We start from the raw sequence: 26260 nt of genomic DNA on the forward strand, positions 1-26260 counted from the left end.
TTTCATAAAGAAGACCTAAAAATAATAAGAAAACCTAAATTTTATTTATATGTTTTATTTAGGTATTTTTTAAAGAAATTTTTAGGTCTTTTATTGAATTTAGTTTTTTTTTTTTTGAATTTGTTAGGTCTTTTTATGAAATTTAGGTCCTTTTTTGAACATTTTTAGCTATTTTTATGAATTTTGGTAGGTTTTTTTTATAAGATTTAGGTTTTTTTAATTATTTTTAAGTATTTTTATTAAATTTTTAGATTGTTTTCATAAATTTAGATCATTTTTTTGAATATTTTCAAGTCTTGTATGAAATTTAGGTCTTTTTTTTTTATTAAATTTCATACTTTTTTTCATATCAAAAATCAAATGTCAAATTTTTCTAATTATTAAGAGACCAAATGTTAAATTTCTTCAATTGCGAAAACAAGCACGTGTGTGTATGCATTAACGAGCTGCCATGGCAAAACTTGGAAACAACAATTTTTTAGTAGTATAGATACTAATTGTAGATATTTTAAGATTCAAAACCTAAATGTTATATTTTTTAATTATTAAGTGGTATTTGTATGTATTAAGCTAAACAAAAATAAAAATCCAAAAAATGAAAAGTACAACGTCAAAAAGACGGCCAAGTGATGAGTTGTAAGCTAATACCTATTTTACTCATGAAATGATGCTTCATTATAAAATTAATACTAGTAAATAAGTATTAATGGTATTAAATCACTTATTACCACATTTGAGTTTTTGGTTTACTACAACAATTGTATTGTGTGATGGCAAGGGTATGGTTTTTTAACTTTCAAAGTGATGGCAAACAATAACATAATGAAAGATAAGATATATATGTTATCTCATCAAAATATTGAGTTTGCATTCTTTAATTAATTTTTAGATTGGGGTGTTCTTTAATTAAATACTTTAATTAATGCCAAAATTTTAGAACTTATTTAAGAAAATACAAATTGCTTAGCTTAAAAAAATATTTTAAAGTTTTTTTATTTTAATTTTATAATTAAGGATGTTATAACATTTTATATTTCAAAACACTATTTTTTTCTGATATTGTTAAAATATAACAATAAATTTATAGGTACGTGAGAGTATTTATCTTTAGCATTTACTTTTTGGGAGACTTGTAAAATAGAAGATGATCAAGGTCGTGGGGTGTCTCTCGAGCAAGCTCTCTGATAATTAAGTTAATCTCAACCAAAAAATAAAGAAATATTTAAGTAACTTATGTAGGAATTCTTGCGTACCTCAATGAGAGGGAAGACTTCATATTTATAAAGATTAAGATTGATAGGTGAAGAGAGATCTACATCTTCTAGAGTTATTTATTCTTGATCTCTAAACAAATATCTCGAAGATAACTTGACGCATATCATAATTTAGAGGATTTTTCGAAGATTGTATCTCTAGAACCCGAGAGAGACTCTTGGGAGGATCTCCCAAGAACTACTTTATCAAGAAAGTCTCTAAGGTCTTTCTCTTTCGGCTTCTTTCTTTTTAAGTTTGTCTTGAAGTGAGACTCATTTTCTCATACACAATACTTTCAAAACAGGAACACCATTTTTCAAATATTTTTAAAATTTTGACTTTCTTTTTCAAAATGGAAGCGCATAACCAAAACACTAGTTTCTATTTTTAATTTGAAAATTTTGAAAACAAAAGTAAAATACCATAAACAAAAACTCAACCAAACACGTCTTAGGTATGTTGATCCCACAGTAACCAAAAAATTGATATATATATATATATATTTTTTTTGGTATCTTCAAATTGAGCAGAAAACCATCAAATTGAACATGTGAATTAAAGGCAGCGAGGCAAAGCTAGGGTCCTACCACACTCCCATATCTTGATATGCAAACTGAACCAACATACCAATGCCAACAGCAGAACTTGCTTCAGCAAGATTTAATTGTTGGAACCACACAACTTTTCCCAATTCTGCTGCTTCAAGTTTATTAGAAACATCCTTATATTTCCAAAATAATGAAATTTCAGCACATCAATATCAGAATCTTACTAAACATGCCCAATTAATGTGGCTGGAATCTAATTTCAAGGCCTCAAGTCATGCAACAATAAACTCTTGGAACAATAATAATAGAGCCTTAATAGTCAATTACCCATCACTCTCATCTGAGCTTTCTTTTTCACTTTGTAATCTTGCATTCTCCCTACCACCTCTCATAATCTTATACAGCTCTTGCACAGATCGAGAAGTGCTTCTTTCCATCTTATCTGCAAGAATCTGTGTCTTCTCTGAAAATCCTAAGCCTATCAGTCGGTTCCTCAACAATTCACATGTAGAAGAATATGGTGGTATTCCTTCGTCAATCATCATTTCAAAGTATCTACATGCATCCTCCAGTTTCCCTTTCTTCTTACAGAGGCCATGAACCATCACAGCATAGGTTGAGACTGAAGGATAAAATCTACTTTCTTCCATCCTCTCCCAAACTTTTGCGACTCTGTCAAATCTACCCACCTTAATTAGCATTTTAAGCACCATATTATATGTATGCCGATCTGGCAGACACGAATCTTGGCCCATCCTTGATATCAGCCTGAGAGCCTTGTTAACTTCATTATGATCGCAATGGGAAGCCAGGATTGCATTATAACTCCATACATCTGGTGTCACCCCTCTACTTATCATCTCATCTAAGATTTTGTAAGCCTCTTCCACCTTATCGTTCTTACACAGTCTCTTGATAATACAGTTGAAAGTATATACATTTGGCACAAGATCATATCTTTTCATTCTGTCAAGTACCCGGAAGGCTGAATGAACATCATTTGCCTCGCAAGAAGCATGAATGAAGATTGAGTAAGTAAAGGCATCTGGTTCAAGTCCCTTCGACCTCATCTCACGAAATAACCTATAGGCTTCTTGGACATTTCCCCCTTTACACAAAGACTGCAACACACAATTATAAGCAAGCAAATCCACTGAACACCCTCGTTCAAGCATTTCATCGAACAGTTTACAGACCTCAGCAGATTCACCAATTTCACCCCAACCTCCAATAAGAATACTGTATGTCTTTGCACTTGGCACCATCTCAAACTTTACTCTGTCAAAGAATTGCTGAGCATCCTTCACGTGCTTCCTTTTACACAGGGCATACAACAAGTGGTCAATGTCATCACCGCCAGGTTGAAAGCCAAAATCAACCATTTTGTTAAAAGCCCGAATTGCATCCGCGGGTAAATTGGCTCGACTGTAAGCCCGGAAAATGAGCCAGAAAATCTCCGGGCTTATCCGGCAACAACGAGTCTCTCTCATCTCCGCAAGAAAATCCCAGACCAAGGGGAACTGCTTGCTGCTTCCTAATATATCAACGAGAATGCGATGGCTCTCCTCACTGTGGTGAAAACCCGGCAAACGCTGAGCCCAGTGGAAGAACCGGTGAGCGGAGAAGCCGAGATTTTTGCAGCGCTTCAGGATTTGCTCAACCAAATCGGAGGATATACAGGGAGCGAAGGGATTCAGGGCGGAGTCGAGGTCGTGGCGGGGGTTTCGGAAGTCGCTGAGTACGCGAGCGAGTTCGTTGACGAGTTCTGGCGAAGGGGGTGGGTGATCGGAGCCGGATTGTGGGTTGGGGAGGGGTTGAGATGATAGGTGGCGGGTTGTGCAGTAATGGCCAAATGACGGAGGAGATAGAAGAAGATGGTCCTTGGGGTTGTGGGTTTGACGAAGATTTGAATGGAAGCGAGGAGATTGGAAGAGCAGTTGTATAGCCCTGGCAACGGAGAAGAATGGTCTGATCGCCATTGTTGTTGGTTCACGGGAAGCTTCACCATGAATTACAGAGTTCAACAGAGCGATGGCGCCACACCTAGGTTTGTAATTTTATATATTTTTTTTCAACTGAAAATTCACAATAAAAAGACCTAATACAATATGAAGGGTGTCCATGGGTTTAACTAAATTTAATTAAACCGAATCAATTATATTTGTTCAGTTTTAGTTTGGTTTATGGATTAAGAGTGGGTGAATTCAGTGCTTTAATTTTTTTTAATTTAATAAATATTTTTCACAAAAACTGTTTTATGTCATTTTTATATTTAAAAATTAATGTTATAAATATAACATCCTTAAAATGTGAAAAACAAATGTAAGAAAATTAAACACACGAGATTTAAAGCGGTTCGCCATAATTTGACTTATTCTACTACTTTGGCTTTTTATCAAAAATTTTCAAGCACTTGCTATTTAGCTTCTACTAGGTTTAGCTATAACTTTTTATATAATTTTTTATAAGTTTAGTTAGAAACTTCACAATACCTTTTCATAGGCTAAGTTACAACCTTTTCAAGTTAACCTTTTGCAATAAACCCTACTAAGCACTAACCCTTTTATTTTATATTGTGAACATAAACTCACGATATAAAACTAACCCTCAAAAAATAAAAAAGGAAACTCACGAGAGATCACAAAGAAAGAGTAAGATAGAAAGATGGAAGCTCTTTATTCGTTCTGCTACTATCAATGGCTTGAAGATATGAGACGATTGAATCACAAGAGTTAGCTTTTCAATTCATCTATTTCTGTTTCTTCATTTCTTTTTAATTCTACTCAAGAGAATTCTGGATCAGCATTCTATTTCATCTTGAGTCTTTTCTGCCTTATATAACTTTTCCCTCCTGATCACGGTTCAGTTCAAACTCTTAACTAAATAGAAATCGTTCTTCTAAAAATTGAATCAAAACTATTTTTTTGGTTTCAATTCAAAAACCGAAACTAGAACCGAAAACTTATAGTTCGATTCTGATTCCTAAAAATAAGAAACCAGAATTGAAATCAGTTCATATCGTTAAAAAATAAATTAAATAAATATAAAATATATAATACAATACAACAACGAGGGTCAAAAATCTGCAATTAGATTGTATTTTGAATTAGATTGCAGATTGAATTCTAGCCAGCAGCCCTGAAATCCACTACTGCTGCAGATTACAATCTGATTGCATTGGATTGCTGCAGTTCAATCAGATTGCACTGGCTGTGTGCAGCAACCAATAACAAGCCAATGGTCAAATTTTTTTGACTGTTATTTTTATTTTGAATTATTATTAATTAAAAAATTATTTAAAAATTCTATAAATGTACCCTTCAATTTCATTTTTTTCATTCACAACTCAATTCTCATTTTTTACTATCATTCTCTCAATTTTCATTTCAATTTTATTTTTTTCCACTTACTAATTATAATTTGATTTTGCAATTATTTTTCTATTAATCCTCTAATTCTTTTTAATTTTTTATAAAAAAATATCAAATGACAAAGACAAGAGTAAAGTTGGGGAATTTACCCAAAGTGAGCCTTTGTTTCTTGAACATATTTCTACACAAGAATCTCAATACGTAAACATTGATGATGAAGCTGATCATCAACAACAAGGGCAATCTACCAAAAAAGAAAAAAAATGTTGAAATTCAATATTTTCAAAGTACATTTCTAGAAAATTTATTTGGCAAATGGATGTATACAAGTTACTTGCAACTATTGTGGGCAACAATTCAAGTAAAAAGATGGTGGTGGAAATGGAACGTTTAAGAACCACTTGAACAATTATCCAACTCAAATGGGTCTTGACAAGATAGAAAAAATTAGAAAAAAAAAAGAGAAAAAATTAGCTAAAATGATCTCTATTGAATATTTATCTTTTAGTTTTGGTTAAAAAATAAGATTTGTTAATTATTGTCAAAATGCTTTAAATTTTTCGGCTAAACGTATGCCTAAAACCACTCTTACACATACACTTCATTCATTTTATAAAAAAGGAAAAAAAGATTTATAAATTTTTTAAAAAAAATTTAAATGGTAAAGTTTCTATTTGTAGTGATCATTGGCAAATGCATTCATATATGGGCATTACTTGTCATTGGATCAATGATAGTTGGAGCATTCAAAAACGTATTATTTGTATTTAGAGTTTTTGATGAAAGACATACCGTCAAAAATATTTACAAAATTATTAGTTATATTTTGTAAAAATATTATTTAGTGAATAAAAGTTTTTCTATTGGTTTTGACAATACTTCTGCTAACACTACTTCTATTCGAGAATTAAAAAAAAAAAATTATAGACCAAGTTTTTGTGGTAAGTTTTTTTATATAAGATTTTCTTGTCATGAATTAAATTTAGGTGCTTGGATTGAGGTCTCTTAAAATTTATCTTACCTATATTAAAAAGTTATTTCGTATTTGTGGGCTCACCCACAAATAATGAAAGAATTAATGGACTATATTTTGTAAAGAAAATAGAATGAGACCTAAAAGATGTTCCAACATGTTGAAACTCAACTTATAAATTATTAAATGAATTGTTTTCTCTTAGACAATTGTTATGTGTTTTTATTGAAAATAATGTTGGCTCTATTGTTTTATATCCCCGACAATGAAATATTTGTGAAAAATTATTAAAAGTCTTTAATGATGCTACATATATATTGTCCGGTGTTTATTATGCTACATCTTCATTAATTTTAATGGTATGTATTAATATTGTACATGTTATGCAAGAGTATAAAAATGATGAAGAGTTAAAAGAAATAATTAGTTTGATGAAAATAAAATGGTGCATTTAATTTGATGAAATTCTTGAAATTTATCTTGTTGTTATTATTATTTTTTTATCTTAGATGTAAATTAGATGGTTTGTTTGACTATTTGAATTTGTATGTTTAATATTTAGGCAAAATTATAATGTTGCAAAAAAGTAAATTACATTAGAAAGTTAATTTTTGATATGTATATTGAGTTTAGTGTTAATTTTAATAATATTACTCAACAATCTTCTCAATCTTTAAATATGGATGAATTCTCTAAAATGAGCAAGGTGGAACAACTATTATTTCAAAGACAAAAGAAACTAAGGAATTTATCAAGTTCTACATTTAAAATTGATCCATATCTAACAGCTTCTTTTGAGTTTAATATATGTCCATCTTTGAGTGATTTTTCAATTTTAGAATGGTGGAAAGAACATTCAAACAATTTTATTATTTTATCACAAATTGTTAAACAAATTTTAGCAACTCTTGTCTCAACGGTGGCAGTTGAATAAGCATTTAGTGCGGGAGAGAGTATTTTGGATGAGACGCGATCGAGTATGACTCCCGAATCAGTTAAGGCACAAGCTTGTGTGGATGGTTAGACCAAAACAAAACTTAGATAACAAGAGATTGTTGACAATAATAGTGAAAATTTATATGAGATTACGACCAAAGGCATAATAACCGGTATTTCCAAAAATAATTTCGAATAAGGTAGGGGGGTTACAAATTTAAGTAGTAAGTGTATTGTGTGAACTTTAATTCATCATGTAATAACCAAATCGAACCGATTGACTAATCCCAACTAACCAAAATCTAAACTCAGTTAACCAAACTGATAATCAAAAACCTATTCTGTAAAACCATAAATTGATATAGAAACCAATTGATTTACAGAAATTGATATAGAAACAACATCAATTGATACAGAAAAATGCAAATCCATTTACAATGAAGAAGAATAGAAGGAAATACATACAAGAGAATACAAATCCATTTGGGCAAACGAAAGAAATACAAACGAAAAAATACATCAAGAAACTAACCTAATTGAAAGTCAAAAAAATTGAAAAACCTTACAAAACCTTAACTTAACTGTTGATGCTAACCTCTGTCGACAATTGGTTGTCATTGGTATGGGTTCATCATCCAAGCATAAGGAAAGGAAGAAACAAATAAGTAAAGGAACGGTCAAGAAAATCGTCGGTATGGGTCTGACGAAGAAGATGAAGAGGACGACCGGAAGGTGAAAGGAACGGCGGGGGTAGCCAATTGTTGACGACAAAGCAAAAAAGCGTCGAAAACAGAGGTGACCATTACCGATGACAACGCACCGACGAATATAAAATCGATCAATTCGTGCTAAAATGTCTCTTTCTCTCTTTATATCGGTATTGGTCTCCCAAGTGAGTGACTGCCTAGGGTGCCGCAAGGAAGAGGGGACTTGGGAGGGTGGGTTAGGGCCGACCTTGAAGGTAGGCGACCAAGGCAGTCGTTTAGGGCCCCCCAAAGGTATCTCAAAAAATTAAATTCGGATTTTGAATATATACTTTAAATATATGATAAACAAGTACAAAAATACATAATTTTCACCAATTCTACTTGAGTTTAGTTGGTAGAGTGGTGAGTTGTAAATCAAAAGTTTCTTAGGTCATTGGTTCAAGTCATTCCTAAGCACGTTTAAATTTTTTTACATTTTAATATTTGCTAAATAATAAATACTAATTCCACAAATTTTGTAAGAAAAATTAATTTCTTAGTGAATTTTTTTACAATTTAATATTTTGTAAACAATAAATATCATTGCTCTATTGAAATTTTATAAGAAAAATTAATGCTTTAGTCATTGGACCTTTGAAAGTTTTCAATTAAATTTTTTAAACTTGAAAGTCAATCGTGTAAACTATTAATATCAGATTCGATCTAAAGTTTTGAAAGTTTAAGCCCTAATAAAATTTTGCTTTATGGGTTTGCTTAGGGTCTCCAAAATCTCAGGACGGCCTTGAGGTGGGTCACGGGTAATAACACGTACTTTTGGTTCAAATTTTTTTTTTTTTTTTTTTGGGGGGGGGGTTCATGGGTAATAACAGACACTTTCGGTTCGATTGTTTAGTTATTTATATCAAAATGATCTAATTGAATTAAATAACCAATTTTTAGAAGAAAATATAACAGAATTGAACTATTTTCCATAAAAAGTTAAATCGAATCGACCAAACTTGTTAGTTAAGTTTACCCAAACTTTTGCTAACCCCTAATTAAGTCCAAATAATTTTTTTTCTTTTTTGTTCTCAATTTAAATCAAAACCAAAATCGTTGAGAACCAAAATTGAATCTTTAGGGAACCGGAATCGGAACCGTTTAAACAATTTGGTTCCAAAACTATATACAGGCCTATTTTCCTCTTCAAAGCTATTGTCCAATGGGTAAAAGCTTACACTTAATTTAAAGCAACATTCTTTCTTTCTTTCTTTGCAATAAGTCACCGTTGGTATTCAATTTGAACTCAAATTATATACCAATTATATGAAGGAATGATCAAAATGCATTAAATGAACTAAGATGTCTAAAAAAGTGAAAATTGTGCTCATTTAATATTGTCTGTAATTGTTAATTTTTTAAAATTTAATATAACATTAGTCAAATAAAATTTGATATGCCTCAAGTGAGATATACAGTTTCTCGAATAAACTTAAAAGTTACTCAATTAAAAATACTTTCTTAGTTGACTAAATGCTCAAGAACAATGACCTAATATTTTGCTCATGAATTATTACCTGATCACAAAATATAGATCACAAAATATACTTACTTTATTAATGTTATTCCATCACATACTTGAGTAAAACAAATGTATAATCTATTAAACCCTTGAGTGTTCAGATCTTACTCGATTAAAATGATAATCGGTCGAGTTCAATATTTGTTACTCACCTAAAACATTTTCTCATTCAATTATAAGGATAAATACTCTATTAAGCTCAAATATTATTATCAAAACATTCTCCAAATCAAACTTAAACTCAGCAGAAAATATAAATATATAACATTTATAGCATATGTTACAAACTGTTTAAAGACATTGAGGCACATCAATTGGATTTATAAGTGCTACTGATATTGATGCTACAATTTATCTTTAAACATTGCGTATTTTTTATATTTTTATTTTAAATTTAAGAGAAATTTTCAAAGAACACTTTTGAGTTTGGCAAAATTGCAAAAAAAGTCTTGATATTTGAAAAATAGCAATAACCACCCATGTTATAGTTAAATAAAAAGGTAAAATGAAAAAATTACCTTTCGTTCTATCAATTTTCTCATTTGATTGAAAAATAGAAATAAAAAATAAAATAATTAAAAATAAACCCATATTAACATAAAACCGTTGTGTTCATCACCTGAATTCATTATCAACATATAATTAACACAAATAATAAACCTAGATCTGGATTCAAGATGAACAATGAATCAAAATAATCTAGGATCTATTGAATATAGAACATAGTAAAAGAAAAAAAAGAGAGAAAGAGAGATTTATTATTGTCATATTATTCAAACCATTGCCGTTATCCCATCGTATAAATCGTTCTAGATCTAGAATTTAAAATGATAGTTCCAATTCTAGAACCATCAATATTTCCATGGCCATCGTCAATGTTGGTAAAAATAAATAAATAAATGAGAAATTGGAGAAGGAAGAAAAATCACAACAAAAAATGAGGAAAAAGCCTTTAAATATAAGAGCATTTTAGTTAATTTTGGATGCTCAACGGGAGTTAACAAATGACCGGAGAAAATTTTCAAAACCTAAAGGATATTTATTGTGTTTTCTCAAATGTTAGGGTTAGTTATTGCAATTAACTTAAATCTTAGGGGTACAATAATGATTAAAACATTCAACAGATAAACCACACTTAGATCTACCAATTGCAGCCGCTAGGATTTAAACAAAAGACGCCTCTAAAGCACAAGTTAAGTTATTGAGTCATGATAAGTTAAAATTTGTATTAGATTGTGGGTTCAATTTTTTATCCTATACAATAAAATAAAATCTTCACTTACGATTTATCTTTTCTTTTAAAATAGAGGGCACGAGTGGTAAGGAACCACGAGGATTATAATCCCAAAAATTTAAACAAAAAACTCAACTCACTGACATTACCAAAAGGTTTAATTACATTCTTAAAGTGCAAAATTAAAGTGGCTGACAATGTGACCAATTTTCTTAACTAAAAATGTAAAATAAAAGCACAATAAATAAACATAAACAGGGGAAATATATAATAGCTAAATACAACCAATAGATTGCTATTTTTTTATCATCTGATTAATTATTGACAGAAAGATCATATTTAGTTATCATTTACATGCGCATCGCATCGCTGGTCGGAAATACGCCCAGCTCCTTCACGCCGGCCGGAGGAAAGATTTGGGTGAAGAAGCAATCCTTGAATGGGGATAATAATATTATTGCTCTCAGTCCGAGCCTCTTCTTCTTCTTCCTCTTCTTGCCGTTGTTGTTGATCACAGCAACACCCTTCGATCCAAAGCCACTGCCACCCATCTGAATCTTCCCTCCACGCCACCATTCCTGATCCGAGCTCCCTGTAAATCCACACTACGCCATCGCTCCCCACACATTTGGTCCCATCCCAACTATGCTTTCCACCCAAAAATCTCTTACCCAATTCTTCCGGTAGCTTCTCGATTACCCTCCACCCACAATCTTCGCCGGCGCTAAGCTCCCAAATCCATGCATCTCCGCCTCCGCTTCCGCCGCAGCCGCCGCCGATAAGTGTCAACTTTCCGTTCCGCTGCACCAGTGCCGCGAACTCCAGCCGGTCAGCCATCGGCACCCTCAGCTCCCTCCAAGCTGCGCCGCCGATCTCAAACCCCATCACGCTGTAGGTCCGAGCCGACGTTATCCAGTAGAGGACCCCGTTACAATACACGCCTCCGCCGGGGGTCCAAACCGTCAGCCTCACCGCGAACTCCGCCGGCATTGAACCCATGATCTTCCACGTGTCGCACCGCGAATCGTACATTTCCACGGTGGGATGGTACGCGGCGGCGGCGCCACTGGGGGCCACGGTCATGCCGCCGGCGACGTAGATCCTGAAGGAAAGGGGGCTGCTTGGGTGGGAGGGAACCGTAGCTCCGACGGCAGGATTGGTGCGGCTGAAGTGGAGAGGCGGGAGGGGGTGGAATTGGGCAGTGAAGGGATTGCAGAGGGATAAACGGAGGACGGTGGTGGCGGTGTGCCTGAAGAGTATTAGGCCTCCGATTCCGACCGAAGCAATGGGTCGAACAAGGGCGGGGACGGGAGCAGAGCGGTGGAGAGGGAGGTGGTGCCATTTGTCGGCTACGGGATTGTGGGCGTAGCAAGAGAGGGAAGGGCGGCGCGTGGAGATGGCCAGGAACCAGGGCGGGCAGCGGCAGTGGACGGTGTTGTAGGAGGTATAAGCCTTGACACATGTGTTCCACTGACGGCAAACAGAGCTTGCTATAGCCAAGGAGTCCGGCGAGAGGTAGCAGAAGACGTTGGCGAGGAGATCCAGGGGCAGGTCGCTCCACCGCATGGTTTGCACCATTTTGCTGCCCTTTGCTTGGAGAAGAGTCGTCTCTCTCTTGTTTATTTTTTTTAACATTGAAATAAAAAAAATACAAAAAGAAAATATAAAAAAAAAAAATCTTGGATCGGGTGGTGGGTGATTGTGAACGAATTATTGGATGGATTGTGCATAGGGATGCGTGACCCACTGGGAGACTTCACTCTGAATTTCATAACCGCCGCTGATGTACTTTTGTCTCTGTTGGCACATATACACATATATATATATATATGTCTAATTGTTTCATTGTTTGTATTGTAGTGCGCATGTTGGTGGTGGCTCTTGGGGGAAGCCAAAGGGCAAGAAAGCCATTTGAGGTCGGTTGTTGTCTTCAACTTGCAACTATCATCTTTCAAATGTTAAAGTCATAATTAATGATGATATTATTAATTATATAATATTTTTTTATTAACAAAAACTATGTATTATTATTTATTTTATTTAATATCTCATTCAAAAAAAAAAAAACAATATCAATTATAATTTTTAACACTACTCATCATCTACTTCATTATTCAATAATGCATTACATTAATTAATTATCAAAATTTTACCTTCACTTATTTCTTTAGATTTCAAAAGAATAAAAATTTATAAATAAAGTCAAAAGAAGATTTTTTTTCATTAGATTTTAAAAGATATGATAGAGAGAAGCAAGGAGGAAGAAAATAAGAACATTTTGATTACTTTGTATATAATTTTTAAACAATAAGGGAGGTCATTGTTATTTTGAAAACATGAAAATTAATTTGTGCAATTAAAACAAACTTTAGGAATGATTACTGCAATTTATCCTTATTTTTTAAAAAAATTAAGAAAAAAAAAAAAGTAATTTCCTATGCTTATGGGTGGCAATAATGGCTTGTAGAATCCAGAAATGGTGATGCACTTTCTTTTTCTTTTTCTTTTAGGTAAATGATGGGAAAAACATAATTGGTAGGGTTGTAATTGAGTCAATTCAAGTAGAGTTTTGTTTTATTCAAACTTGGCTTGTTAGGGAAAATAGGTAACCAGAGCTTGTTAAGAATTTATTAAATTCAAGCTTGGCCCACCAAAAATTCGTTTATAAGGCATTAAAATTCATTTTACATAACAAAAAATATAAATATAAATTCTCAAAACAAATACAATAACATTGTGCAAACAAACATAAATATTCTTATCACAAACACAAGGATAAATAATAAAATAAATAAATATTTTAAACACAATAATATAATAACAAACATGTTATATAAGATATATGCATATAAAGCCCATAAATGAGCTTATAAAATAACCTATAAACGAGTTTATAATGAGCATTGAACTTGTTTGCTAGTCAAATTTTATCTTGCTCAAACTCGGCTCGATTATGAGTCAAGCTCTAAATTAAAGCTCAACCTCAACTAGTTTATAATACGAGCCACGTACAAATGAACTCTTACTAAGTTAAAGACTGATATACTCACAAGTAGTTCCACTCATTTGTAACCTTAATAAATGGAAATACTAACTGGTGGGCGATGGTCGGAGGTGGCTGAGTTTATGAATGCAATTGACTTGCCACAAAGAATTCTGCAAGTTAATAGTCTATTATTTCTTTAGACTCGTAAGCAGCAATACTATTAAACTAGTACAGCACTAAGATTGCTGCTGCAGCTTCTCTGTTTTCCTGTTCTGCATTGCCACTTCAATTAGCAAAAAGAAAAAGGGTCAGTAATAGCCAGCACCATCGAGCCAACGCCTACACAAGGGGCAAGTGCACCTCATGTTCCATCCCTGCTCATAGTCTTCTACAAAAGGATTGTATTCTCTAATACTAGCCCTATGCAAGTGATACGCCATATATGGTGCAATGAAACACTAAAAAGAACCTTTCCCAACCTATACAGAATGGTGCAATGAAACATCGCATATGAACAGACTAAGCAGAGACCACAGGATCAAAGTGAATTCAGCACGCCATCTTGCCGTGAGAGTTATGCACAAGGGGCATTCCTTCAATCCAATCGGCATAGATGCCATTTATCTTCCTAGAGCCTTTCCACTTGAGCAAACACTTCACACCCTGCATTTGCATTTGCTGCTCACAAGCAGCTCCATTATCAGCTCTACGGGGTGGTAGATGCTCGGTAGAGGCAGGTACCTGCATCTTTGAAATAGAAACATTCCCTTGTTCAGTTGCCGCCTCGGGCCCAAGCTTTTGCAGTTCTGTGAATCATAATGAAAGGAAGGATCAGAAAAATGAAACTTCCTTTTCCCTCAAGGCCATGCTTAGACTTCCATTCATCTAGAACAGTACTAACTCGGTATTTGGAATCTGGCTGCCTGATTTCATCTACCCTCACAAGAATGCATGTACAACGCTACTAAGTTGGACAATTGTTGTAACAAATCCCATCGACACACACTCAAATCTCCCTCAAGACAACTACAATCCCTCACACACAGATAAGACAGAAAAAGAATACAAGAAAACAAAACAAAATCAAAACACTCACACACAAGACAAGAGATTTATCCTGGTTCGGAACTCCTAGTTGGAGAACCTACATCCAGACTGAGATAATCTCGTTCTTCACTATTTTGAAACCGGAAAACAAAGATTCCATGCATTGATTTCACTCACAGCCCTATTACCAAGCTGCCCTACTCGGAGATTGCGAAGCAATACCACTTTTCTCTCTCGCACATACACAGCACATACTCTTTCACAAGACAGAATGAAAAACTGAATGGAAGGAAGAAATAAGACTCCTGAACCCTCTATTTATAAACTATAGAGGGCATGATTTACAAGGACTTCAGTAACCGCATGGCAGTTATAGTTATAATCCCTAATGACCAGACTTCTAGAAGCTTTAATCTAATACCTTCTCTTCGACCTTCCTCTCCCGTGACCATATGTCTAATCCTTAGGCAAATATTTCAACAACAATTGAAGAGTCCGACTTGAAATTTTGTTGGAGAGCAATGGCTAAGGAGTCTCAATAATCTTAATCATGGTTGTTTAGTAATATCCAGTAAGTAATGGCTTGCCAACAGATTTAACAAAAACCAATCCTTCTTCTAACTGATTGATATTTCAACCCAATTCAAGTTTCTTGTTTTGAATTTTGATGAATACTCCTAGATATAATATACATGTATACATAACACTATACAGATAACACAATATCTTAGGAGATTCAGACGTGATAATCAGAATCAAACAGAAGGATTGTGCTGAATGAAGATGTTCAGGACAATAAAATCAAGGACTTTATGTTGACGTTACCAAAAGAGCAGTTGATCCAAAACTAGATAAGCATGCTCCGTTAGTTAATTCATATGGGGAACTAACATAATTAAGAACACCCTTGGAATACCTCTATGTCCATGAGCAAAGCAACAATCCGCCCCAAATGAACAGGTACCAGTTGCCTCCCACTTATGACAAAACCTTGTCTTCCAAAACATCGGCTTTTGGGAGACTCGACTAGGATTCGAACTTGAGTTCCCAAGCAAATCACATTCTGGCCGATCATTCCTGTTTCTGGAAAACCCTACAGGCCCAGAATTCACAACATTTATGGCACAAGTTTTCCTACATTTTTCAGGATCAGGGTGAAGAAATATGCATCTCTCGCCATACTGGCATCTTTGCCCATTACTAAACCTCCTGCAGACTCTCATTTTAGGGCTAATCACTTGGTCTTCCTGCCTACTATAAGGCAGAAGCCGTCGGGCATCCCCAGTTCCATGGCCGAACTGCAAATGATCCCTTCTAAATTGCAAGCCGTGCTCAGTTTCAGTCTTGGGCAATGAAGGCACCGCTTGATGCCTTGTTGTCCGAGTGGCTCTGGGGTTCTTGGAAGATTCACATTCCACATTTGCAGATTGTTCATCGCATATCGGCAACTGAACACGACTATCAACAAATTCGACATTGAAATCTTGATCGGTATTAGAAATCGGACTCGTGTTACGAGGGTTTAGGGCTCCGAGATTTCCGTCCATTTGTTGTTCTTCTTGGGGTATCAAAAATCAAAATTTTGCGGAGAAAAGAGTCGATGCGAGTAAGGTTTCAACTGGGAGAACGAACGAACATCCCCGACGCTTGGAGTGAAAGGCGAGAAGAAACCCCTAAAATGATTGATCGAATCAAATCAAAACCCTAGTAGAGGGAAAACGAAAAGCATTGCCGCGTGGAATGATCCACCATCCAATGCCAATAGCACAGCAAACTGAGCATCCCAAAAGTTTTCACGCCTTTGATGGAAAATGAAAAGCCACAGAAATGAATCAAATGATTTCGTAGAAAAGAATAGGGAAAATATTTTATGATCCTCAAAATACTCCTATATTTATGAAATTTATGTTTATTTTTAAATTTAATAATTATTTTTATATAAAAAATTATATATTTTTTTATTTATGCATTTTTATTTCTTATTTTTATTTTGTGTCGTATTTTTTTTCATTTCTATACAACCTAACTAAAAATTAATAAAAAAAAATATTATTCTTGATCTCAAATTTGAACCCTAAAGCTCATTCTTAAATTTGATTAGGGAAGAAATATGAACTTAAATTTAGTTTTATAGGATTCGAGAATACAAATTATAGTTTCTCCTGCTAAAATTGTGGGACCGAACGGCAGGACTCCCAGTAAAAAAAAGGCATCCAAAAAATACAAATTATAGGATTTGTGAATTATCTACTCAAATTATACTAAATCAACCACAAATTTATTTCAAAATTGTGTCAAACCTTATCCAAAAAATATGATTAAGAATTAAAATAACATTAAAATATAAACAATCTGCGATATCTAATTAAATTAAAATATCCAAAAATTCATATTGTAAAATTAAAATTTAAAATCAAGATTATATTTTCCATGCATTCTAATCATTTATAAGTTTAATAACTTAAAATGAGCTAAACCATAAATAATAACCTAAAATCTTAATATATAAATAATGTTTAATATATATATATATATACACACATATAAATGGGTTGCGAGGGAGACTTTGATCCTAAATCCAATTTTTACACTTTGGGTTTTTCCAAAACCTCGATTCAATCATAAAAAATTCACTTTGATTGGATTGGGTACAAATAACTATTCATAGAGAGATTTCGTGTTGTATAATATTTTTTTTATCATACAATATTCTTCGTATTTTATTAGGTATATGTACTCTCAAATACCATAAAATAACATCTATTTAATTTTTTTATCTCAATACAACCTCAAAAAAATAATTAGGTATATGCGCTCTCAAATACCGATAAATCTCACACACAAGTTTTTGATTGGAACATATTGTAAGCGTTCCATTTCGATCGATCAGCCATGGTTGCAATCTAAAACACAAAAAAGATGAAGAACTTGTCACTAGTGAAGATGAAGTCACCGAAGCACATAGAAAAATTGACCACCACAAATTGTTGGAACCCACAACAATGATAAAGAAACTAGAAGTTGTCATGTGTTTCTCTATGTATGTTGTGTGTAGGTTAATAGATGAACTCTCAAATTTAGATTTTTTAATTCAATTGTGATCTCATTTTGATTGGATTGTTCGAAGACAAATTATTAAATCTAAAGAGCAATGTGTTTTTTTTTTTTTTTTTTCCATCTCCAACCATCGATAATCAAACGGGTAGTGATGGGAGAAATCTCATTTCTCTTTCTTTCTCACAAAAAGGACAAAGGGTTAAACTATAATAATTACTTAATACTTATCATTAATCATATTATTTCTTTATACTCATAATTAATAGGCTTTAAGGTCGAACAAAATTGCACTAGATATGATTATTAAAATGATCATATAAATCGATTGAAAGGTAGTGAAAAATAATTAAATTTCACAAAATTAAAATTTAAAATGGTTGTCAGTCAATTTCAGCATAGAAAGATTTTTTTTTTTTTAAATTATCCGTTATCATTTGCGCCCCCGCCGAATCCGCTCTAAGATCAACACGAAAAAGGTAAATCAGGAATGTGCCTAGGTGATTAAGATTTTTTTTTTTTAAGGTACATCTACTGACACTTATCAAGAATCACTCTCAAAAGGATACAAATTTTTTGATTCCCCCAAGAATAGATTCTACACTGACAATTTTGAACATAACTTTACAATCCCTTTCTTTGTCACCTAGCTATGAACCTGAGGGCTGGAAAGACTTTTTTTTGAGGGTGGGACATGTTTCATGCATTGGGTGGGGAAAGACATGTTTCATGCATTTCATGCACAGGGGCAGTGTGAAAGCGGGAAGAGACTGAGATAAAGCATACATTTGGAGTGAATCTCGTTTTAATATAAAAAATATTAACCCAAAATAGCATCACTTATATTAGCTTATAATAAAATGAATAAAATAAGATTAAAATAATTTTTGAATTAAGATATTTAAAGGTGAGATAAAACTGAAAAATATTTTAAAATTTTTATTAGACTGTTTGTTAAATTTTTTAAAATATATTTGAAGACGTATGAGATATTCTTACTTATTTATAAGGTTCAAAATAAATTTATTTAGAGAAATAAAGATAAATTTAGCTAAACAATTTTATGTAAGAAATTACAAGACATTTTTTTAAAAAAAATTCTTAGATAAATTTAATAAATATAATTATTTTTTTTATTTGAAATATTTTTTATATTTTATTTTTTTAATTCACATTTTATTTAAGTAGTGTTTGTTAAAATAAATAAAATAAAATTATATTAAAATAAAATTAGAATGTTTTAACCAATAAGATACCTAGATAAGATTATTTTTTAACCAATGCTGCCTTAACAAACATTTGTCCCGTTTGTTGCAGCTTAATTAAAGAAATTATAGTTTCTAACTTCTTAAATTATAACTTATAAAACTTAGAATAAGTTGTGAATCTGTTTGCTGCAACTTCTTAGAAGTTGTAGTTAAGTAGTTGTGGTGTTTGATACCATAAGTTGTAAAATAACTTATTTTTATATAATTGTCCATAATACCCTTAGTAGTTATAGAATAATAATTTAAAAATTAATTAGTGTATATGTATAAGTTTCAAGTGTTATAAAAAAATTAATTAAAGTATAAAGAGAGAGGAAGATGGTGAGAGAGAGGAAGAGATCTGAAAATGGAGATGGTGGTGGAGAAGAAAAACCTATGATTACGTAGACAAGAGAGTAATTATTTATTAAAAATAAGACAAAATTATCATAAAACTGTAATCATTTAAGCAGAAGTTATAAAAGTTAAGGTACCTCAATTTTAAAAAAGTCAACTTATATCCCTTCTAAAAATTAATAAAAATTATAAATTAAAATTTTATAAATTAAAACAAACATTACATCTTAACTTTTCTAACGTTAAAAGTTAAAAGTTAAAAATTAAAAAAGTGGGATCTTGGATTCGGCTGCAACTTTGGACTCAGCCGTCGTAGCAGAATCAATGGATGGACCGAGTTGCTTAGTCAGCGGTAGCTATCATCAGAAGATCCCCAACCAGAAGAAACTCCGCCGCCTTATCAATAGTACGTTATCGCCTCCCCCGCCTCCCCCACCGCCATTCGCTGTCAAAACTCACCAAACCACTTGGCACCCACCTTATCCTCACTCATCATTCCTTTCCCTTATGTAAGAGTTGGACTGGTTTCACAAATCGAGCCCCGACAAATCCAATTCAATTGCGCGGCGGCCCTGACCCAAAGAATCTATTGGGCACCTCTCTCTATGGCTCTGATGATTTCCCGGCCGCCGACAAATCCAATTCAATTGCGCGGCGGCCCTGACCCAAAGAATCTATTGGGCACCTCTCTCTATGGCTCTGATGATTTCCCGGCCGCCGCCAACTCCGCCGCGCTTCTTATCCCTGCCGCCTCGGCGTGCCGCTCTTTCCAGCCGTATATTTACTGCTGGAGGTCGAAACCTTGTAAGAGAAGCTCGTAATTTCCCATGCTGTTCTACCGATGCGAGAAGAGGCGGTAGCGGAATGAGGCCCCTGCAAGTCGCCGGAGCAACGGCGGAGGCGTCGGAGAATGCGCGGGAGTCGAGCCTTGGGAGGGCTGAATTGTCCGATGCAGGGGCGGTGAATCTTGGGACGAAGAGGAGGAACGTGTACTGGGGCAGGAAATGGAATGTGCGGGACGTCGGCACGGCGGGGATTGTGGTTTTGATGCATTTTCTGTGTTTCTTCGCGCCTTTTACCTTCAACTGGGGCGCATTTTGGGTGGCCGCGGGGCTGTATGTTGTCACCGGCCTTCTGGGCATTACTCTCTCTTTCCATAGGAATCTTTCTCACCGGAGCTTCAAGCTTCCCAAATGGCTCGAGTACTTGTTTGCCTATTGCGGGGTTCTGGCGCTTCAGGTAGATAAAACGATCACAAATTCGTTTATTTGGATTGGGTTTATCTTTTCAGAATATTTTGAGTTCTAACTCTTGATTATATTCATTGTTTTGAATCTCTTGTATCTTCGCCATTGCAGGGTAATCCAATTGACTGGGTGAGCACGCACAGATACCATCACCAGTTCTGTGATTCGGAGAGAGACCCACATAGCCCAATCGACGGATTCTGGTTTAGCCACATGAGTTGGCTCTTTGACACGAACGCGGTCGTCGAAAGGGTAACTACTAAATTCCCTTTTATTCTTCTCAGGCGCATAACAAAAAACAGTTGGTGTGCATAGTTTTGCTGATCCAATGAATAATGGAATGTTGGCAGTGTGGGAAACCCAACAATGTTGGGGATCTGGAGAAGCAGCCCTTCTATCGGTTCATCCAGAGCACTTACATCCTCTATCCAATTGCCCTGGCGTTTCTGCTCTACGCAGTCGGAGGTTTTCCTTTCATTGTTTGGGGAATGGTGAGGATATTTTGAATGAATTCATGGGCTGAAACCAACATCAACAGTCAAAGAGCATAAAATACTTTTTATCTTGATTTTAACATCATCCAATTTCTATCCAAAAATGCAGGGCGTAAGGGTTGTGTGGGTGTACCACATTACTTGGCTGGTGAACTCGGCGTGTCATGTCTGGGGAACGCAGGCGTGGCCCACTGGCGATCTGTCTCGGAACAATTGGTGAGCCCAAGATCATGCCTAGTCATTGTCAACATAACTCTTTCACAATATAAGAAAACAATACTGATACTAAATAATCTTTCTTTGTTGTTTGTCAATTATGATGATGATACCAGGTGGGTGGCGCTCCTGGCGTTCGGAGAGGGCTGGCACAACAACCACCACGCGTTCGAGTACTCGGCCCGGCATGGGCTTGAGTGGTGGGAGATAGACATGACATGGTACGTTGTGAGGTTTCTCCAAGCAATTGGTCTGGCTACGGATGTTAAGCTACCATCCCCCTCTCACAAGCAGAGGATGAATGTCAAAACTCCAACTCCCAGCCTGGCCTCCTAATTGTTTCTTTCTTTCTTTTTTTCCTTTTCTATTTTGAGTTATTTATATCATATATATATATTATTAACTATAACAAAATATTTATGTTATTGTCTTAAGTAATATTATAGTTTGATATTCAATCATACGTTTAGGTAGATTAAGTAAAATTATCACACTAATGTAATTAGATTGATTTGATTTGGACTATTTTCTAACATGTTTTATTCAATTTCAATCGTATATTTTTGAGGTTGATTAACATCTTGTGAGGTTAAACTAAATCATCAAGTCTATGGACTTGACATATATAAAAACTATCACTTTTTATAATAACTTATATAAAAGATATCAAAATCTTGTTGATTTGACTTAATTGAGCGGTTTAGTAATAAAGTAAGGTGAGGTGAGTTTACTAAAATGAAATGAGACGATTTGAATTTGATCATTAAAAAAATATTTAGTAAATTAGTTAAGTTGAAATATCTTTTAAAAGTTAGTATTTAAAAAATATTTGAGACAAAGTGAGTTAAATTTAAGATTTAGAGTTCAGACCTGAGTTAATTTTTGACCCCACTATTAAGAATCTTAAATTCAACTATCAAGATTTAGTGAGATTGAGTTTACTAATTTAATTTATTTTAACTATTTTTTTAATTTATCAAACACTTAATTAAAGTATTCGAATTGTAACTCAACTCAATACACTTGCGAACTCAAAGCCAAAACACCACCTTAAAAGTCTTTTGAGAGTGATGTTGCAATTACCTTTTAAGTTGGTTGCATTATGTTATTTGTAGAGTTAGTTTTTCAGCTTAAACAGTAGATTGTAGGGCAGACAATCATCTAAATAAACAGTGAATATCAAACTACTTCAAGGGTTAATATCACAAGCAAAACTATTACTTTGGATGGTTTTCTCTTTGCGATTTCACTATAACCACCCCACCCAACAACTACAATCGTGTAACTCTCACTGAGCTTGGGGTGAAAGATAATTTTTGATATTGAGTAAAAAATCATTTAGGGTTGCAAATGAGTCTAGTCATTCGGGCTTGACTCGAAAAAGGTTTGTTTGAATTCATTTGTTAAGATAAACGAGTCGAACTTGAGTTTAATTTTGAATCTCAATTTGTAAACAAGCTGAGGTTGAGATCAATAAAATTCGACTCGTTAACTCACGAACTAACTCGATTAGAGGTTTGTGAATAGGTCCGATTAGAAGTTCACGATTAGATATAATAATATATGTATGTATAATATATTAGATATATATTATATATACATATTATTATTACATACATATCATATCATCACTTTTACTCTCCCCTATTCCTTCTAAGAAACCCATTTTTTCTGCTCTATCTCTCCTTAAGAAACCCTTTTCCTCTTCCTCTTTTTTTCCCTTCCTCTCTCGTTGCTCTTCTTTTCCAACAATCCATTTTCCTATTCCTCTTCCCTTTGTCGTCTCGTCTCTCGTTGCCGACCACCATTGCATCCTCCATCTCCATCGCCTGTCACTGCATACTCATCCCTCTTATGAGTGCCACCACTGCACAATCTCCTATTCAAAGTGTGATTGAACTCACGTCCATCAGCTTTGCTTTAGATCCCAAGACAACAACCAGTCTGGATGTGGTTGTTGTATTCCTCGTTGATCGCGACTTCTTTCCACTCGCCATTCTTTAGATCCAGCACCAAAGTTTTGTGTGCCTTGTTGAACCGCTTGCACCTAGTGGTGGCGAACCCAAGCTCGGCTCGTCAACTGAATTGATGAGTCAAGCCAGAGCTTGAGCAACGATTTTAGGCTTGACTCGAGGTTGAATTTTAGTTTAGGTATGCCAAACTTGAGCTTAACTTATCGAAACTCGACTCGAGTGCAACTCTAATATCATTGATTTGAGATGTTTTCTAAAAGTACCCAAATAATTTGATAGCGATGCTTGAAGTTACAACCAAACCCCACAAACATATATAACACTCCAAACGCCTCAAGAAATTTGACACAAATCAAACTAAATCTTTGTCTTAGCCCTTAAAACAATTTAAAGTGATGGAGCTAATCTAATCTAATCTGATCTCAATAACAGTAATCTAATATCAAAAATGTTATTTATATACTCAAAGTGAACTTAAATGTAATACTTTTGTATTAATGCATTCAATGTTTGTATTGATTAGATACATAATATAATTCACTAATACAAAAGTATCCAAATAACATTCTCAACTTAAAACACTTATTTAGTATTTAAGCAAGACAACAATTATATCCTTACTTTGAAAAAAGCAAGAAGCTGCCGTTGGTATAATTTTAAGTTAAAAAAAGCAGAAATAGAACTGGAGAGGCAAGAGAGTCGGTCGTCGTCTTACTTCACATCCGGCCGGCACAACAATGATCTCTTGGCGACGCCGCTGTCTTCTCCGATCGCAAATCCACAAGTTTCTTAGTTTTCATTCTCAGCCGCCCCCGAATTCATTTTCTCCTGATCCAAAATCAAGATCAATCTCAATCTCTGAGGCCCCGGTCAGAGGCGATTCAGTCGATCGGAAAACAGTGCTCGAAACGCTTTCATCTTATACCAACGACTGGAACTGCGCCTTCGAGTTCTTCGCCTGGCTCGAAGCCGACTGCGGCTTCCGCCACTCCACCGACACCTACAACCAGATGATCGACATTCTCGGCAAGTTCTTCGAGTTCGATCGCGCCTGGAATCTGATCGATCGCATGCGAACCGATCCCCATTCCCTCCCAAACCACGCCACGTTTCGCGTCCTTTTCAAGCGCTACGCGTCGGCTCACCTCGTCGAAGAAGCGATCTCTACTTTTCACCGAACGGAGGAGTTCAATTTGAAGGACCAATCGTCGTTCTCGAATCTCATCGACGCTCTATGCGAGTACAAGCACGTAGTCGAAGCGGAGGAAATTTGCTTATCCAAAGATGTTCGTGTGAATCTGGACACGAAGATATATAACATTATGCTTCGCGGCTGGTTCAAAATGGGATGGTGGAGCAAGTGCAGAGAGTTCTGGGAAGAGATGGATAGCAGAGGCGTTCGCAAAGATTTACATTCTTATGCGATTTACATGGATATAGAGTGCAAGCGTGGGAAGCCATGGAAGGCCGTGAAGTTGTACAAAGAGATGAAGAAGAAGGGGATTCGGTTGGATGTAGTGGCTTACAACACAGTTCTTCATGCCGCGGGCCGTTCGGAAGGCGTTGATTTCGCCATTCGGCTTTACCGCCAGATGAAAGAAACGGGCCGCTGTGAACCTAATGTCGTGACGCATAATACCATCATAAAACTTCTGGGTGAAAATGGGAGAGTTAGGGAAGCGTACAAGGTGTTCGACGAAATGCATGCGAAGGGTTGTGAGCCGAATATAATAACCTATCACTCCATTTTTAGGTACCTTGAGAAGCCAAGGGAGATTCTTAACCTCTTTGATAGAATGCTGGGCAGTGGGATTGTTCCCACGATGGACACTTATGTGATGCTCATGAGGAGGTTTGGGCGATGGGGTTTTCTACGACCAGTTCTTGATGTGTGGAAGAAGATGGAAGGGCATGGGCTAAGTCCGAATGACCATGCTTACAATGCTTTGATTGATGCTTTGGTGCAGAAGGGTATGGTTGATATGGCTCGAAAGTACGATCAGGAGATGCTTGCGAAAGGGCTTTCGGCTAAACCAAGGATAGAACTGGAGAGAGGCCTGTTGAGTTCATCATTATCCGACAATGGCTGATTCTGAGATATAGGTTTTCCTGACCTTTTAACTTTAAGCACCGTGCACACCATTAAAAATTCAAAGATGGGTAATTCTAAGATGTAAGTATTTGTGAGATCCAATATCTTCTTAACATTTTACTCTAGATTTCAACCCACAGGGGCTGTGATTTTGTTATTGGGAACCAAGCTGAAGGTAACTGTTGGTGCTGAATGGATACGTACAAGGATCATTTGGTCTCGGAAGAATGATCAAAAGTAATTTGGAATGTACGCTCTCTCTGCTTTGCTTTTCACTCAATTCATAAATTACATATACAGGAAAAATATTCGTGCTCAACGTATAGTTTTAACAGGATTGGGGGGCTACAAAAAGGGTGGACAATGGGATCCATGAATCGATCACTTCTTTACCTGGTTTAATTAGTGCGAGCCATAGAAATTTCGTTTTCCCCATGGAGGCACCTATTGCTGGTTGGGGCTAGGCCATGTAGCGTTGTGATCGGAGCCTATCTTTTCTTTTCTTTTTTTTTTTTTCACATTACTCTTTATCTTTGGTCTTCTTCCATCTTAGAACAGTTAGAGGAATAAATAAGCCATAACAAATTGAATCACACAAAAAAGAAGATAAAACTACAATTAACGGGCATGAGGAAAGAAGCATTCCGTTCACCTTAAAACGGAAAAGTATTACAGTGATGCACGGACAGTAAGTTACATGGTCAAAACAACTGACCAGAACACTCACTGAAACTTAAAATTAGTGTGAATATGCTCAATTTCCGACTAGGACATTATAGAAACAGATTTCAGTTATATAAAGGATCATGAAGCATAGGGATGGACGGCAGGGGCGAGGAGTAAATGCAAAAGCCCAAACCAAAAGTGATGGGAGACAAACACAAGATACCATGCTGCTTTTGGTTGACGAAGGGCCGGGCCCGCCCTCAAACCAAATAATAGGTAGAAGAAATGCATTCAGAC

The 26260-nt window shown here is 35.0% G+C and overlaps 5 protein-coding genes across 5 annotated transcripts; 2 read left to right on the top strand and 3 right to left on the bottom strand.

The window, feature by feature from the left end:
* Positions 1-1778: 1778 nt before the first annotated feature.
* On the bottom strand, positions 1779-3864 carry LOC127795224 (pentatricopeptide repeat-containing protein At1g52640, mitochondrial). The gene has a single exon (XM_052326764.1). It carries the CDS (start codon positions 3779-3781, stop codon positions 2126-2128), a length of 1656 nt encoding a protein of 551 aa, XP_052182724.1. The 5' UTR covers positions 3782-3864; the 3' UTR covers positions 1779-2125.
* A 6865-nt stretch (positions 3865-10729) lies between these two features.
* On the bottom strand, positions 10730-12354 carry LOC127794096 (F-box/kelch-repeat protein At3g24760-like). Its single transcript, XM_052324986.1, has one exon. The coding sequence runs from the start codon at positions 12217-12219 to the stop codon at positions 10924-10926; it is 1296 nt and encodes a 431-aa protein (XP_052180946.1). The 5' UTR covers positions 12220-12354; the 3' UTR covers positions 10730-10923.
* A 1093-nt stretch (positions 12355-13447) lies between these two features.
* LOC127794146 (zinc finger CCCH domain-containing protein 56-like) lies at positions 13448-16449 on the bottom strand. The gene is made up of 2 exons (XM_052325063.1): positions 15534-16449; positions 13448-14376 (listed from the first exon to the last, which is right to left on the bottom strand). Exons 1-2 carry the CDS (start codon positions 16162-16164, stop codon positions 14120-14122), a joined length of 888 nt encoding a protein of 295 aa, XP_052181023.1. The 5' UTR covers positions 16165-16449; the 3' UTR covers positions 13448-14119.
* A 3380-nt stretch (positions 16450-19829) lies between these two features.
* On the top strand, positions 19830-21757 carry LOC127793971 (palmitoyl-monogalactosyldiacylglycerol delta-7 desaturase, chloroplastic-like). The gene is made up of 5 exons (XM_052324806.1): positions 19830-20514; positions 20634-20774; positions 20873-21013; positions 21126-21232; positions 21349-21757. The coding sequence occupies exons 1-5, from the start codon at positions 19969-19971 to the stop codon at positions 21566-21568; spliced, it is 1155 nt and encodes a 384-aa protein (XP_052180766.1). The 5' UTR covers positions 19830-19968; the 3' UTR covers positions 21569-21757.
* A 2040-nt stretch (positions 21758-23797) lies between these two features.
* LOC127795038 (pentatricopeptide repeat-containing protein At1g80550, mitochondrial) lies at positions 23798-25825 on the top strand. Its single transcript, XM_052326455.1, has one exon. The coding sequence runs from the start codon at positions 23943-23945 to the stop codon at positions 25293-25295; it is 1353 nt and encodes a 450-aa protein (XP_052182415.1). The 5' UTR covers positions 23798-23942; the 3' UTR covers positions 25296-25825.
* Positions 25826-26260: the final 435 nt, after the last annotated feature.

Source organism: Diospyros lotus, chromosome 2, assembly GCF_014633365.1.
Source record: "Diospyros lotus cultivar Yz01 chromosome 2, ASM1463336v1, whole genome shotgun sequence".
Lineage (NCBI taxonomy): Eukaryota > Viridiplantae > Streptophyta > Magnoliopsida > Ericales > Ebenaceae > Diospyros > Diospyros lotus.

Bases quoted from the DNA above. Each gene is read 5' to 3' on its own strand.
- LOC127794146 (XM_052325063.1), bottom strand. From the start codon at position 16,164: ATGGACGGAAATCTCGGAGCCCTAAACCCTCGTAACACGAGTCCGATT. The intron at 14,377-15,533 runs GTATTCCAAGGG...TATGATTCACAG, and splicing joins CTTTGCTCATGGACATAGAG to AACTGCAAAAGCTTGGGCCC.
- LOC127793971 (XM_052324806.1), top strand. From the start codon at position 19,969: ATGGCTCTGATGATTTCCCGGCCGCCGCCAACTCCGCCGCGCTTCTTA. The intron at 20,515-20,633 runs GTAGATAAAACG...TCGCCATTGCAG, and splicing joins GCGGGGTTCTGGCGCTTCAG to GGTAATCCAATTGACTGGGT. The intron at 20,775-20,872 runs GTAACTACTAAA...GAATGTTGGCAG, and splicing joins CGAACGCGGTCGTCGAAAGG to TGTGGGAAACCCAACAATGT.
- LOC127795224 (XM_052326764.1), bottom strand. From the start codon at position 3,781: ATGGCGATCAGACCATTCTTCTCCGTTGCCAGGGCTATACAACTGCTC.
- LOC127795038 (XM_052326455.1), top strand. From the start codon at position 23,943: ATGATCTCTTGGCGACGCCGCTGTCTTCTCCGATCGCAAATCCACAAG.
- LOC127794096 (XM_052324986.1), bottom strand. From the start codon at position 12,219: ATGTTAAAAAAAATAAACAAGAGAGAGACGACTCTTCTCCAAGCAAAG.